The sequence below is a fragment of the Chlamydotis macqueenii genome, chromosome 8 (assembly GCF_036417535.1).
Source record: "Chlamydotis macqueenii isolate bChlMac1 chromosome 8, bChlMac1.mat, whole genome shotgun sequence".
In the NCBI taxonomy this organism is placed as follows: Eukaryota; Metazoa; Chordata; class Aves; order Otidiformes; family Otididae; genus Chlamydotis; species Chlamydotis macqueenii.
In genome coordinates, this window is record NC_141563.1 from 5,665,884 (window position 1) to 5,682,130 (window position 16,247).

Genomic DNA, 16,247 nt, shown 5'->3' on the forward strand with positions numbered 1-16,247 from the left:
TAAAGTCCAAGTCTATTTGATAGATTATTCTGATGACTTGTATACTAAGTGAGGAGAACCACCTGGAATAAACTCGCAATTAATTCCTTTGTATTGGGTGTCAGCCTTTCCCTGCATGTTCCTTGCCAGTCAAAGAATGTTTGGGTTCCTCCACGTCTTGTTTTCAGGCTACGTGACGCTTTGTGTGAATGGGGGATTTTATGTAATAAGTGCCGTATGAGGAGGATGTAGCTAACAAAGAAATGCAGCAGCCCAAAAACAGGAAGAAGAGTAAGTGTGACTCATTCATGATCATGAAGTTACCTGAAGGTAGAAATGAATGGATGCTTGTGCTGCCTTTGTTTCGGTGTGATGCAGGTGATCTAGGCGTGGTATTGAACTATTGGGATTTTCTTAAAACCTCCAGGAGAAAACAAACAGTGCTTGAATTTCTAACAATACACTTCGCTCCATAGTCTTCAAAGAAGCAAAAATAACAAAATTGTTAGTCTTTCCTTTGTCACCGTGATCCTTAGTCTTCAAAATCTTGTAATACTGAGGTGTTACCTGCTTATATTTTTGTTATCTGATTTTAAATCTGAGCTTGAAACAGAGCTTAAGCTTCAACAAGTTCACTCCAGTGCAGTGTAAAAACTGCAATGCTGAGCTCTCATTTAATATGGGAGGAGAAAAACTGTACTGGTCTTAGTAGGTGATTAGAACTGTCTTTGCAGCCTGACGGGATTGTGTGGATTCTGTGGAAACCATGAGGACAACTGCAGTTTCCCTTATTTGCCACTAGAAGGCTGCTCCTGGCCTCATTCGTTTTGAACCTTCAGCCTACCCGTTTCTGAAACAAGCTTGGGCAGAGAGGCTGCGAGGCCAGTGTTTTGTCAGGGAAAATGGATTACTGGTTTCCAGTTGTTCCTTCAGGGCCACTCCTGTGCAGTGCTGGGAAATACAGTGAAAGAATGGTTTATTGGCAGGCAAAACGCAGATATTTGAGAAACAATCTTTGACCTGAAAGTGGATAGCGCTGCCTTGTTACAATGAACATAGTGAACATTTTGATACAGCTTGTGCCAGTATCTCGTAAAAGTGCAGTAACTTGAGGGCTTTGCTTTTATTTTTCAATAAGTGGTCCCCTCTGACTTTCGGATTTAATTTGGTCCATATTACCTACTTGAGCTAGCATTGTAACAGCACAGTACTCGTGACTGACCAAGACCCATGAAAACAATTTAAACCGAGACGCCCGTCTTAAGCTACTGGAATTTAGCACCTTGCACCTCTTGGTTTGGATCCAGGGACTCGTAATTCCTTTCTGTCTTTCTGATGCCATTTTATTTCATGCGACCTTCCTAGAAACCAGAAGGAGCAGATCCACAGAACTTCTACAAAGCGGCTCTGATGAGAAACCCTAAAATCAGTGGAGACTCCGGTGCAGCCTGCTCTGATGCAGTTGCCAGCAGTACAGCTGCAGCGGGCGTTTGGCTCGGGGTCATTTTGGGAGGTACTGCGAGGCTTCTCGGGTTGCAGGGCTTCTGTCTGACAGAGCCTGAGCAGTTACTCTGCAGTTCTCGGGGAAAAAAAGCGCTCAGGAACAAACCAAGGACTGTGAACTTGGAGTCCAAGCCACGTGTCCATCGTTCCATAGCTGAATAGTTGTTCCTCTTGAAGCCCAGTCTCTTTGAAATTCCCTGTGGCTCCAGTGGTAAGTACTTCTCTGGAATAATACTACTAATTTGAGAAATACACCTCGGCTCTGTTTTTACTGTTTTTCTTTTGAAAAAGATAACCTGAATGGAGGGCAGTTTTATCAGGTTCCATGGTACACCGTGCATACTCAGTTCTGTGTGCTTCCATCGGATGTTGATGGAGAAATATGAAGTCGTATTTAGAGCTGAAAATGACTGTTCTGGCTCAGAGACCGTATGTAAAAAGCCAGGATCTCTTACAGGGAGCCGGAAGGAATGAGAGGACTCTGCTGGCTGTGGTAGATGCTTGAGCCCTTCCTGTACGGCTGTGAAGTGCGCGTAACTACATCTAGGGGACGCCCACCAGCTCTTAAGCAGGGTAAACCAGCATTTAAATGCCACTCTTGAGGTTTTGCAATATTGCTGTTGTGTTTATCTTTTTTATTTTTTTTTTTTCCTCTCCCCCAATGGGGATGTTGGAGAACACTTCTTAAATCTCAGCAATTTGGGGTCAAATATGAAACCAGCTGCAGGAGAGAGCTGGGCCAGTTTCTTTACTGGACTGAAAAAAGCCTTTCTAAGTGTTGGGCTATTCCTTCTGTGTCAAATACAATCACAAATAATTTGTACTTGGAACAATATCTACAAATTTTTTGCAAGTCTTTGTATAATTGCAACTAACGCATCTTTAAAATTATTCATTTAATGGAAATTTTTAATTAAGCATTCATGAAGGCAGCTATCACGAAACAATATCGGTGTTTTGAACCACCTGATGTGGCAGTGCAAGTGATGTCACAGACACTGTTTGAAAGCGTTCCTTTTACTTAACATACCGATACGCCATCAGCCTCTGCGTCTTCAGCAGCAATTTTCTCCATTCTCAAGTTTTTCTTCTATTAAGATGTTTGGAGTTGGGTTGCTTGGGTTTTTTGTTGTTATTTTGGGGTTTATTAGCATTTTTTTGGTTGGTTGCATTTTTTGTTTCATGAAGACCAGCACTTTGTACCAGCAAATAGCATAGAAAGCACATCTGTGAGAACACCACGTCTAATTGTCCTTTCCTGTCGTCTTAAAACAAGTCAGTGTGACCCCTAAAACAGCATTTGCCTCCAGCTGGAGAGAACGTGAACCTAATCCTGACTAAGTCTTTTTAATCTTCGCAGTGAGTGCCAGTGACTTTTCACATATCAGCAGTGTTAATTATTGCTAGACAATGTCTAACGCCCGAGTAACGACGCCTGCAGCGCACACACAGGCACAGCAGCAGGCGTGGATCTGTCTCAGTTTGGTTGTGTTGCTTTTTCCTCCCTGCCTTGGTAAATTGTCTACATCTTCTAACTACTTTTTTTTTTTTTTTTTAACCTTGAATCAATGTAGTTTTTCTTGGAATCTTAACCCCTCTTCAGCTTTTCCTTTCCTTTTTTTTTTAATGTAAAAATAATACGTTCTTTTACAATTTCACTTCTCATTTTCAACCATGAAACTTTCAGAATGCATGGTGTCTACAAGCTGAAAACAGTGTTAAAACCCTTTGGTAACCTTTACACACAGGCTTCTGAAGACTGTTTTTGCAAGATACCTTTAATTGGTTCACTTTTTATGTGTATGTAGAACCCTTGAACTTTGCTTTCTGTGTTGGCAGAAAAAGTGACCACTCTGGAGTATGAGAAAAGGTTCTGCCTTTTCTGAAAAATGGGGAAATTAAAACCCTAGCAATAACTGTCAAACAAGTCAGTTGATGGAAAGAGGACATTATGTCTATGTGCATGAGTCACCTCTCAAAACTGTAAAGGAAGAAACTTTTGTTTTTAAATTTAAATTAAAATAAAATAGCCTTATAACACTTGATTAAGCCTAAAGCTACTTTTAATTGAGTGCAGCTAAACTGCTGCTTTTTTTTTTAAGAGTTAAATTTCACTCTTTTAATCTTTATTTCAGCCTTTACTATTTTGTTGATACATTAGGTCTAGAACATACCTACTGATTAATAACTGTCTTGGAAGAGCTTTTAAAACTGCCTTACGGGGAAAGTGACAGTTCAAGGTTACAGAGAGTTCATTTTTTTTCATCAATTATTTCACGAGTTGGGCCTCAGATCTGATGTCCTGGATTACATCTCAGATATGGCTGTTCAGCTTCCCTCCTTCCAGTAGTAGAGCAGCTGTGACTGCTGCCAAGTAAGCACAGATGTCATCTTCCCAGCTTCAGGGAAAGAAAGACTGAAAAGAGCAGTTAGGGAGAATGGCGTTAGCAACAACCTGAACATCTGGGATAGCTGTAGGAGAACAGGAGCAAAGAGATGATCAACCATGAGGAAGAAAAAAAAAAAGTCAGCAATTGACTTCTTGCCCTCCTTTTGAGACAAGGGCAGTAAACAGTCCAGAACACCGGTGCTTTTCTTGGAGAATGAGAAATTTTAGCTAACAAAGAAATGAGTGCTTGATCTGTTTGGATTTTGAGGGCTTTTCTGGGGAACTGCAGGATAGTATTAGGACAGGCTTAGTGAGGTGAAAGGGGTTTATTGTAAATGGAGGAGGACAAATCGGTATTGATAGCAGGAATAGATAATGTGGGGTTCTGAGGTAAATATGATGGATTTTAACAAACCTATTTAAGATATACAGGACTGGTGAAGCTCATCCCTCCAATCCCAAAGATTTAAGCAGCAGGAAAAGCTTGATTAATACATCCTAATCTGAATTACAACTCTCATAACTTACCTCCTTATCTGAGCCAGAGCTTTCATCTAGATGTGTTGTTCTGCATTACTTTTTCCTCTGTAAATCACTGTAACAGAATTCAGAAATTAAGACAATTTCCGTTACGGAAAAGCAACTATCTTGAGAAATGTTTCAGTGGCTGCTTTTGAAGTTGTTTCTAGCGGTTTACACAAGCAAATAAAGCACAAGACCATCCTGTTGAAACCCCAGAATAAATAAGATGGAATAATTTGACGTAAGCCACACTTCTAAAAAACTTTTTTTAAAATAAAAAAGTGTGTGTGTCAGAAGCGTGGCCTAGTTTAATTTGAAATGGGATATGGCGAGGCTATTTTTATAAACCTGCCTTTTAATACATGCTATCAGATAAAGAGTAAAGGTTGTCACAGTGCAGAATGCATGATGGTATACAGGCCACAACACAGGGAAGACTTCTTTCTTTTAAATTTTAAGATGGAGAGGTGAGACAAACCTGCATAACACTAACACAAGCCTAGACTATCAAATACGCGTAGTATTTGCTTCTTATTTGGAGTTATGTGATTTTAACATGTTTTACAAACACCATGGATTTGGAATGAATGCACTGCGTGCTCTTACCCATTCCAACAGAGCTTCCGGAGCAGGTTACTGAAATGACATGGAACAGCAGGATAAAGGTCAGGTGTTGGGTTTTAAGCTGGAAAACGTTACTAGTTTGTAGAATGTAGTCCATGGTATACACCCGCACAATCCCACCAGATAGCAGTAGCTTTATAATACCTTTCATTTATGCCCTGGGAAAGGAGTCCCCAGGAAATTACTACCACTTTAAACAATTTTTACTTAAAAATGCACTTAGGAGTGGTTCATAGACATTCTTGATTTGTTTCTTTATTCAAAACCAATAATTCTATAAAACAAATTAGAAAACAATAAAAAATTAAATCCTCATTTATTTGCTTTGTGTTCTAACCACTACTAACCTCCCAACTGAAAACTAACTTCTCTGTATTGATAGAATCAGAGTGGTTTGGGTGGGCAGGGACCCTTAAAGCCCACCCAGTCCAACCCCCCTGCCAGGAGCAGGGACATCTCCAGCCAGATCAGGTTGCTCACAGCTCCATCCAGCCTGGCCTGGAATGTTTCCAGGGATGGGGCATCCACCGCCTCTCTGGTCAACCTGGGACACTGCTCCACCACTCTCAGTGCAAATATTTTTTCCTTATATCACCAGGTTATGGGTGATGCAGTTAAGAGGCATCTGTGTTGATAAGCGTGCCCAGTCCCAAAACACTCCTGTGAAGTCCCTGTCACAGATATTGCAAGGTAGCACCCATAAAGTTTACTCTGGAGTCAACGCTAGAACAGAAACGTTCTACTCCCTGCCACCTTTACTCGCCTACCTTTGGATTACATTTTAACCATCCAGCCTGCATGCACAAAGAAATTTAAGTTTTACCTGAATAGATTTTTTTAGGACAAAACGTAAGCTTCAGCCCCTTATCCGTAACTGGAGCTACGACCACTGTGTAGACATCCCCACAAGGTATCTCAGTGATGTCGCAGTGACTGAGACCTGCGCTAGGGGTACAGGTGAAGTTGCCTTTTGAGCCGTGTAAATCAGTGTTGTAGTTCAGCCTTTCCTCGGACGCTCGCCAGTACACCCTGATGGCGTTATTGCCGAGCCTGTATAGCTTCACTCCGGAAGGGCAGCAAGCACCTCATAAAACAAGAAACGTTAATAAGCAAATGTTGTGAACCCACAACACACGATAAATTCCTAGAGTTATGTTAAACCAGATGGCAGAATTACAATCACACTAGACACCAGCATTTCAATGAGCAATTATTATTTCACCAAAAGCCAAAATAATTCTTGAACCGAACTAGGGAAGACAATGTTCTATCAATCAGACTTATTACAGAGCTGGAATACCGTTGCTCTCCCCTGACTATGGAGGCACCGGGGCTGCCCCAGAGTGCCCAGAATCCTCTTGTGGTCTCTAAAACATAATTATGCCATAGCATAATGAAAAATAAATAATTGGTTCTGGAGTAATGTTATCAAGACTTCATTATATGGCCACATGATGGCAGTTACAAGAACTGGGCTTAAACGGTACGTGAAAATGATCCAAAGTGCTTTTATTTAAAAGAGGGAACTGCAAGCGTACTAACTATGTACTGACTTTCAGCTGCACTCTTTGCATGAGAGGAACGCTCTACTCAGTAAGTTGTATATTGAGTCTTTTTCTTCCCAGTTGCATTTACAATTTACATACTGGAAGAATATCCTTGATACGTGCAACTGGATGTCAAGCCGGTTTCACTGATTGCTGTCAGAGATACTGTATAGTTGGTGCCGCACGTGATGCACCCCAGGAGACAGTAGTTCCGAAGGGTGCGACACCTGGCCTGTCCTTTTGGAGACTCCAGCGTGGTTACGTATGTCTGCGCACCCATCCCAACAGACCAGCTGATATTTGTCACCGACTGCGTCACTTGAGTTAGTATCAGGTCTTTAGGGCAACAAGGAGCTTAAAAAGAACAAAAAATAGAGAAGTCAATTCTGGTTTGTGCTTGGAAAAGGGAAGGTATTTTGGGGAGTTGCAGTCAAGAGCAATGGAATGAAGACGTGCGTACTTTTCAGGCAAACATTAGCATGCTGAAAAATACTTGACTATTGTGGCAAGCTTGTAATAAATAGAATGTTTCTGTTCTTCACACTGTTTATTTGTTGCCATGGCCATCACCTCATTGCCTCTCACAGGAATATTAAAAGCCAAAATGCTGACGAGGAAGTTATGCATTGCATTAGTGGATTACGTTATTATATTTTAGTTAGCTGTGCCAGATGATAATTGGTTGCACTAAGGCTTCTCAGTATGAGGCAAGTGCCAAGTGATCCTTCCTTCTCACACACACAAAGATAGATCCATGTTTAAGCAGAGGACAGCCAGCATCCAGCAACAGAGAGTATAATATGCACACACTGCATTAATTTTTTTAAAAGCCCAAAACATATAAAGAGACATAGGACTATTTTAATATTACGCTGCTAAATATTTTGCACTATATACAATTCCCACGTACCTGTCTCTAAAGGGACACTGTAGCTCGGTAAGCTCTGTCCTGCTGCTGATCTTGCTATGGCACTAACCGAGAAAGCAGATCCGCAGGGAAGATTAATTAGGGTACAGGAATTTCCAGAGCTTGCGCAATGCCAAAGTCCAGCTTCTCCTCTGGCAGTGACAATGTATGTAGCTTCTTCATTGTTAGATTGCCAGTGCACACTGATTACGGAAAGAGCCTCCTTTGAGATATTTTTAATTTCAGGACTGCAGGGAGCTGAAATATTTCATATTAACAGTGTTTAAACAGAATGTTTATGCATACTATATAAGTGACACATGAAAATTAAATTCCAGTTAGAACTGACAAACTACTCTGGAAAAGTATGTGATCCTTAAATGTTTACTCCTGGTGAGAATTTAGAACTTGTGACGGAACTGACAACACAGGAATTTTGCATACAAAACCAGAGATGAATTGGAAACTGGGGAGAAACTCTTCATCAGGGGCTGTTGTGATAGGATGAGGTGTAATGGTTTCAAAATACAGGGAGGTAGATTTAGATTAGAATTAGGAAGAAATGTTTTACACTGAGGGTGGCGGAGCAGGGTCCCAGGTTGCCCAGAGAGGTGGTGGATGCCCCATCCCTGGAAACATTCCAGGCCAGGCTGGCCGGGGCTCAGAGCAACCTGATCTGGTTGGAGATGTCCCTGCTCCTGGCAGGGGGGTTGGGCTGGGTGGCCTGGAAAGGGCCCTTCCCACCCAAACCACTCAGTGATTCTAAATCTGATTTTCAGAAACTTGCAGGTATCAGAACCTTTCAATTCAAATCTGTTTTTAGGTCCCTGCTTACAGTGTTTTTAAAGACTCCCAGTATTATTTTATTTAACTCTTTATCAGTTAGAGTAACTTAGCACTCCAGTAATGCTTTTCATCGTGACTCACTGCAGTATCTAACTAATTATTTCTTCTGCTAAAGGAAAATAAGAATGACCGCAATACCTGTCGCCACGTACTTAGACGCACAGGAGGTGTTGCTGCCCCTGGCCTCACTGAACGAAGAAACGGAGATATTGTAGCGGGTGTCGCAGTGCAGGGCAGACAAGGTGCAGGCCGTGGCCGTGTCGTTGCAGAGCAGCGCGCCGCGCCAGCCGTCAGCTCTGGTTTGGTACATTTCAGCACCGCGGACAGCAGCCCAGGTGACCCGCAGGGTGTCGCCCGACACGAAGGTGGCCCTGAAGTCGCTGGGGCAACAAGGCGCTGGGGACAGACAAGGGCACGAAAAATTGGCACGAAACTGAGGAGGCTTAGCACACCCCTCCTACGGTAACAGAAGAAAAACCAACCAGGACTAGAACTCAAACGTTATGCCAGGACTGTGTGTTATCCATAGAATCACAGAAGGGTTTGGGTGGGAAGGGAACTGGCCCACCCAGTCCAACCCCCCTGCCAGGAGCAGGGACATCTCCAACCAGATCAGGTTGCTCACAGCCCCGGCCAACCTGGCCTGGAACGTTTCCAGGGATGGGGCATCCACCACCTCTCTGGGCAACCTGGGCCAGTGCTTCACCGGAACAGGTTGCCCAGAGAAGTGGTAGATTCATGTGTCCTTGCCTGACGACTGTGAATCGTTAAACTGTTTTCAAGTTTGTAAGCAAGTTGTTGCATTCAACTACACAAGTTAAATTCAACTGCAATGTGAAGCGGTCCTTCTTCTCTGCCAACCTTTGTGTGTTTTGCCCAAAAATGGCATAAAACCAGAAGTTTAAGTCATTTTCTCCCCAGTCAGCTCTACCATAAACACAGTTAAAGAATCCAAAATGAATTTGCAAGAATACGTTGCTACTTACCTGTAGTGTAATTGAATACATCACCTAAAGGGCTCTGCCCTGCCTTGTTATATGCAAAGACACTAACAAAATAAGTGAAGCCGCAGTCTGACTGGAAATTGCATTGAGTACGTGATGTGTTGCAGTGCACTTCCAAGCCATCGTCACTCTTCACAAAAACCACATAATAATGACCAAAATTGACGCTAGACCATGATACCAACAGGTGGCCAGGTTCATCCTCTTCAATTGATATATTTACCGGTGCACAAGGAACTGAAAAATAAAAAAAAATAAAAAAAGAATTGTAATCAGAATATTTTTACTGAAGTTATACTTGTGGGGAATAAAGAAAAATCGGGAACATACAGAATTGTTTTACTCAGCTTGAACAGTTGTTCAGTGTTGTTCAAGGAAACAGCAACCTACCTGCCTTTACAGAGGATGCTACTTGCATTTAGACAAAAAGTGAGTATGATTTTTACAGAACAAAATAGATGCTACCTTAATGTCTTACAGAAAAGAGATCTGCTTAAGGAGCCCCTGTGAACAAAACCAGTGGCACCAGGCAGTATTTCAAAAGGCACTGGCACAGTCTGTGCTCACAAATAGCAGTTTTGGATGACAACTGGAATGCTAGCTTGAATAGCAGCTGGCATCCAAAAGCCCTTACCTGAAAGCCCTTTATATATTGGCATGAAGCCCACTGGCTGTGTCTGAACAGAGCTGTCCTTTGCTCAGGTTTCTTTCCTGGTGGTATCCCAGAATGTCACATTAAACCGCAAACTCCATAGCTTTTGCTGAAATAGCATTTACTTTCGTTCTAGTTCAAAAAGTTCAGCTTGCTGCTATTACAATGAATATACATTGCTGTAGCAATGTTGGCTGAGAAGATTACAGCCCACAGCTTAAAAGTTGTCCCTTGCTCAAGGTTCTCTCATCCTATTCGATCCACCTCTGAGTTGCTAACATGGAGAAGCAGTAACTCATATCAACGAGAAGTCACAATGATCAAATAATCATCAAATTATCACATCAAATAATTTATAATTATCACATCAAATAATTATCACATCAAATAATTCAGTAAATGGTGGTGTGTCTGTAAGGTAGCACACAATAACCAAAATGGTTTAGGTTTTGCTGACACGGGCAGTTCATCTAAAGGTCAGGAAGCCACAACCTCTGACATGGCGGTGGTGCCAAGTAGCTGAAACGAGCAACCTTTTGTCCTGACAGGGCTGCTAGCTCCAGATGGTCTGTGACTCCACCTTTATTTAGTCTAGTGGTGCTGCTTTAGCTGACTGAGGTTATTTGTACTAACTTCCATTTGAAATGATAAAAATGCATGTTAAAATGCCATGAGCTATATAAGGATCAACGACACGTACCAGTTTTTAAGCTCACTGCATCAGTAGGTTTACTGGGCCCGGCATCGTTGTATGCCGTGACAGAAACAGAATACTCAGAGCCGCACTGGAGCGATGGCACCATGCAGGAGGCAGAAGATGTGTTACACTTCTGTTTCCAGAGTCCACTGGAGGCTGTCACACTGTAAGTTAGAGCTCCTTCTGTTGGCATCCAAGAAACAATAGCTCTTAAAGCACCGCTGTTAAAAGCTACTTGAACATCCACCGGTGCCTTAGGACCTAGGGTATATCAGTTTGGGACACATAAATACAACTTAGCACATGGCCTACAGACATGATCTTTTTCATCACTTGCAAACTAAATACATTTTTTGTGGTGCAGACCTTACCCTCATTCATATCGAAGTGACAGTTTTTTAAAGAACTAGTTCTAGTTGAACATCGTCACAAAGCTTTCTGTTGAAACTCTTTGCCTTATTTGAATATTTGCTTCTCACAGTTAGACAAACCCTCAGATCACTCTAGGCTTGTGTAATCCTTACCCAGGCCTGTCCTAGGTACAACTTCAGTGGTAGTTAGTGACGTCTTTGCCTCTAGTATTCACTCACCATAGCCCCGTCATCTGACCGTTCATGAATTTTGAGATGGGGAAAAAAATTATATGATCTGAAAATCTACCCAATGTGTCTTTGAAAAACACAACACAGTTACACATAGACATAATTACTTCTTGGTGTATCTTTTTTAATGCTTACGTGGTTTCAGAAAATAAAATTTCTTACTTGTTCTTTGGTTATACGTGAAATCATCTCCAGGGATCCCATTGACACTCCAGGCATAGGCCTTGATAGTATAGAGAGTTCCTGGATCTAGATTTGTAAATATCAATGATGTATTGGTGGTATTCTCCTTCAGCATTCTGCCCAAACCATCTGATCTCATGAGGGAGACGGAGAATCCAGCTGCCATATACACAGCTTTCCAGCTCACTGCAATGGAGTCACAGCTCGGAGAGTGAACAGACAGAACGGGAGCAGCCAGGACTGTTGAGAAAGAACACCAAGTAAACCTTTAGTTTTTCGGTAATACTGCTTGAAAGGGGCAAATTTGAAATGACTTCACAGAAACAACAATCACCAAACTCTGAGAGAGAAATTCAGTGACAAAACCAGAAAAAAATGAATGCAAGACTGACAGAATGAATATTTGAATCTAATTTGGTGGATCCATTATGATATTACAGGTTTTGTAAATGAATGTAACTCATACACAAAGTAGGAAAAGTTGAGTGTGTAGAAGAATGAAAATCACCAAGAAGATACTGCATCTCCTGCCCTCTAAGTTTTACATTGCCTTATTATTTTTACTTGTTTTTTCATTTCTTCCACTCCCTTAAGTTATGCCTTTTCTTAAAATAAAATCCAATTTTGTTAAAATAAAACACACTTTCATTCATATTCCAGTAAAACTTCTTATTAAATATTTAACTGACGGTACTGTCGTACAGTAAACCATTAATTCAGACTCTTGTCCTGGTCATTAAGTCAGATGGCTTTCTAGTCCTTAAAAACTGAAAGGAGAATGTGATCAACACAATTTAAAATACAAGATTACAATAATTCAGCATACTAGTACGCTCCTGGCCTATACTGTTTGTTTCTGTTCAAATTAAAAAAAAAAAAAAAGAAGATTCTTGCATGAATGCTTTATATCATAATAACATTACAGAATTTGAAAAAGAATTTGAAAGTCCACCTGTTTTTGCTTTTCTGAAAGGTGAAGGCTGGCTTTTTCCTCCTGAATTTATAGCTCTGATAGTGATTCTGTACGAGGTGGCAGGTTTCAGTCCCGTCACTGTGCCTGGAGAATTTGTAACTGCAGTTTCAATGAAGGAATCTCCATCTCGTGCAGTCAGCAGATAACCCGTAGCCCCGGGTACCGCTCTCCATTCCACTGTGATACTGTTGCTAAGTTTTGAATAAGCTTGGTCGATCACAGGTATGTCTGGAGCTAAAATGGAAACAACGATTGACATACTGAGGCTGGGGAACTCAGCCCTGTGAAACACTAGGTGCTCCGAACATTTAGCAAAGACTGGTCAGGACAAACGGCCTACGCTTCCTAGGAATGTTTAAAATTTAAGCTAAATGGAGTTTAAATGAACATTAACAAAATACACAGAGTCTTGAGATATTCTAGACCAACTTTCATCTTTCCATAAAAATATTCCAGTACCCTTGAAATCACTATTGAAAATGACCGTTATTTAACCTAGGTTGCGCTGAGAGATCTCTCTTTCGTCTTACTCTGTAGCCAATTCACTATACTGGATGTTTATAGAAAGCAAGATGTACAATGAAGAAGTGGATGTTTACACAAAGCAGTCCGAAACAGGATCCTGAATCATAGCTGCTTCGATATCAAAGCAACATACAGTCATTTCGTTTGGAAGGGGCCACGGGAAGTCATCTTATCCAAAGAAAAAGGAAAAAAAAAAAGATAAAATGAAGGTGTACCCCACCTAAAATTAAGAAAAGGAATAAAAAATTATCTGGGATGACAGTATGCACCGTGAGGCAAACTTATTTATAGTAAGGCAGCTGATTTGGTATTTCAGTCAGAGCAATATGGTTCTACAACTCCCGATCATGACGTCTGCTCTCTTAGTCCCACACATTTTCTTATTCAGCTCCAGTCAAACGTCCTCTTTTGCCCCATGTGTAAAAATGGCAACGTGTATTTTATATGACCACGCCTATGGAACATTTGCAGGTGTCCGTTGCCATCTTTGAGCAAGCTATTGCACTAGGATCTTTTTTTTCCCTTTTAAAAAATTGTCTTCAGTAACACGTCATTTAAACTCTTGTGCAGGAAATTCTTATGCAAGTCTAAGGAAATCGCTTGCCCAACAGTCAAGTACAGAATGTATATCACATAATTAATATCAGAAATAAATTACAGAATATTAATCATTAATATCTGTTCTCACACAGCTAAATAGCAATAGAGGGGTTTTGATACTCATCGGGATAAACACTCACTGCTACTTTTTTAAATTTTAAATTTTTATTGTATGACAGGTCAGGGAAACACACATATTTTTAAGCAAGCAGAGAAAAGGAGCTAATCATGCTAATATGGAACTCTGTAGAACCAGCAAAAGGCTTCAATGGGAAAGGCAGCTATTCCCTACCAGTACAATGAAACAAGGATAAAATCCCCGTCCTACAGAGGTCAAACGGAAATTACACTTTACAAAGTTTCTCTTACTAACCTGTTGACTGCATAATCTGTGCTTCTGCAAGAGTCATTCCATTCTTGTCAGTGGCTTCTGCTCGTATGGCATAAATAGTACCGGGAATTAATGAAGTTAGAGTTCCTTTCAGTGTAACATCACTAAAATGAGCCAGTAGTGAATGGCCTACAGTATTCACGGCTGCAGCTGTGACTCTGTAAGAAGAGGCTCCTGAAAACTTGGGCCATTTCAGAGAAATGCTTCTTGATGTCACATCGTATACAGACATAGAGAAACCTAAAAAATAAAAATCATTACCAAAAAAGCAGCTCAGTTATTCCTTAATTTAGTCAAGTCTCGACAAGAAGATTGTTCAGTGCCTTATCAAGCATCTACGTGACTTAATTTTCAGAAGATAGGCATTCCACTGAATTTGGAGTGCTATTTCCCTTGTTCACTTTCCTAATCCATTAATTACTGTAATAACTGCTGCTTGCTCTCATAATACCATGTTGTGATGACGGCTGTTTTTCTTAAAACCTCCATATGCTGTAGTCTAATTATTTTTTTAAATACTGGGTATAATCCACATGCGAATAGGCAATAGGGCTGTAGGCACAAAATATGAGATTGAAGAAAGTATAAAATGTCATAAAACATTGGAAATATTTGCGCTTAGGAGATCGTGCTTCTTCTGGTGTGTTTTGGGGTTTTTTGTGGGTTTTTTTTGAGGGGTGGTTTTTTTTTGAGAGGGGGGGTTATTAAAAGATACAACAAACAGCTGGCTGCAAGTATGGGACAGTTTGAATCCTGTTTGTAGCACAGTCACGTAGGTAATGAATAGCACAATTTGTCCAGCTGAGCGTTCCCCCTGGTTCACGCTAGTGTCAAGGCATAAGCGGTCTGTCAGCATCTTTGTGCGAGTGTCCGACAGAATCTGAACTCCTAAAAACAGGGTTTAAAATTTATAAAGAGATCAACACAGACTTTTTAAAAGCTGAATCAAACTTGGAAATAATTTTTTAAAGCTCCTAGATGTTACAGAATGTTTTATTAGAAATCACACGAGTGCGTTCTCTTCAGACCCGTTCAAAAATAAGCAGACAAAACCAAAATACCGTTTTGAAGATTTACCTGAGTTAGCTGAAAAGATCTGAAAAGGAAGATGTAAAGAAAAAAAAATTAGAAATACAAAGAGAAATATTTGGAAAATTTAAAAAATAATAATGTTAGTAACCACAAAAACTTAAAATATTACATTTTTAACATGTTACTGATACGATGTATTTGCTCAGATTCATTGAGCACAGAAAGTTTATGCAGCCACTGGGACTTCACAGGGGCATGCAGATCTTATTGCTTCTTCATATTCCTCTCTGGATCTCCCTATTGATCCAGTTTTCAGCCGCTGACAGACTTTGACAGACCTTGGGCCCCAATATGTTATTTTACTTTTCAATCACTTGTAGACACTGCAGGAGTGTAATAGTAACAACAGATGAATGCAGAAGTGGGTGTCAGATAGTCTCTACCCTAATTTTTAGTTTACTTTTACAACGAGTACAATATATCATTCTCGAAAACGGTTCTAAAGCGAAGGAGTCGCACTCACCATCTCCAGGCAGTTGAAAAGCAGTCCAGCAAACACAAATGATTTACTTTTTGCCCTGCGCATCTTGTCAGAACTTTGTTCTGGCCTTCACACGGGGACGAGCTCAGGCCGATCGCGGCCGCGACCAGGAATATTTGGCAGCGGTGCTGTCGCCGCAGGTTTATGCCCTGCGAGGAGAGGAGGTCGCGTTGGGTCAGGCCCTCCTCCCTGCCAGGAGTTACCCAAACCGGGGAGAAATGAGCCCAAGATAGCATTGAACTTCTAGGCCGGCGGGCGGTGGGTTTCTTCCCCTTCTGTTACAGGATGCAGTTTCTGTGTTGCACATACAAGATCCAGAAAATAATTAAGCCCAATGTAAATTTGAAATGTGCTGTTCAGCCCATTATCTCTTCCCATTTTTATCCGCTTACAAGGGTCTTTTTTTCCCGCCAGGAATGAAGCCCTTGTCCTACTCCCCTTTGCACGGGAGCCCGCATTCCGGCTGGGAATTCCTCCTGCTCCACATTGTGCAAAGGGAGATTTTCACCGCAGTTCTTCTTTTTCGCTGCTGGTTCCCCTTGGACAACACGCCTTGATGTCTTCCAACTGTAAATTCTGACAGATTTTAGGCGTCGAGAAACGGCATCCTTCTGTGAACCGACGGTTTTCCTCGCGGTTTACGCGAACGGAGGAGGGAAGCTGGGACGGTTTCCACGGGGGAGCCAGGCGGCGAGGGGGGTTTCACCCCCGGGGGGGCCGGGACCGCGGC

General features: G+C 41.4%; 1 protein-coding gene across 5 annotated transcripts; it reads right to left on the reverse strand.

Annotated features, from left to right (window-relative positions):
* Positions 1-543: 543 nt before the first annotated feature.
* FNDC7 (fibronectin type III domain containing 7) lies at positions 544-16,239 on the reverse strand. Of its 5 annotated transcripts, none has more exons than XM_086753013.1 (13): positions 15,500-16,239; positions 15,022-15,040; positions 13,927-14,184; positions 12,408-12,662; positions 11,435-11,695; positions 10,674-10,931; positions 9,304-9,558; positions 7,475-7,729; positions 6,664-6,918; positions 5,841-6,101; positions 5,000-5,029; positions 4,400-4,466; positions 544-3,898 (listed from the first exon to the last, which is right to left on the reverse strand). In XM_086753013.1, the coding sequence occupies exons 1-12, from the start codon at positions 15,560-15,562 to the stop codon at positions 4,426-4,428; spliced, it is 2,211 nt and encodes a 736-aa protein (XP_086609139.1). In that variant the 5' UTR covers positions 15,563-16,239; the 3' UTR covers positions 544-3,898; positions 4,400-4,425. The 5 variants fall into 5 exon arrangements, with proteins under 5 accessions (XP_086609139.1, XP_086609138.1, XP_086609140.1 ...); XM_086753012.1 differs by having other exon boundaries at positions 544-3,954; XM_086753014.1 differs by adding an exon at positions 8,456-8,713 and having other exon boundaries at positions 544-4,466.
* Positions 16,240-16,247: the final 8 nt, after the last annotated feature.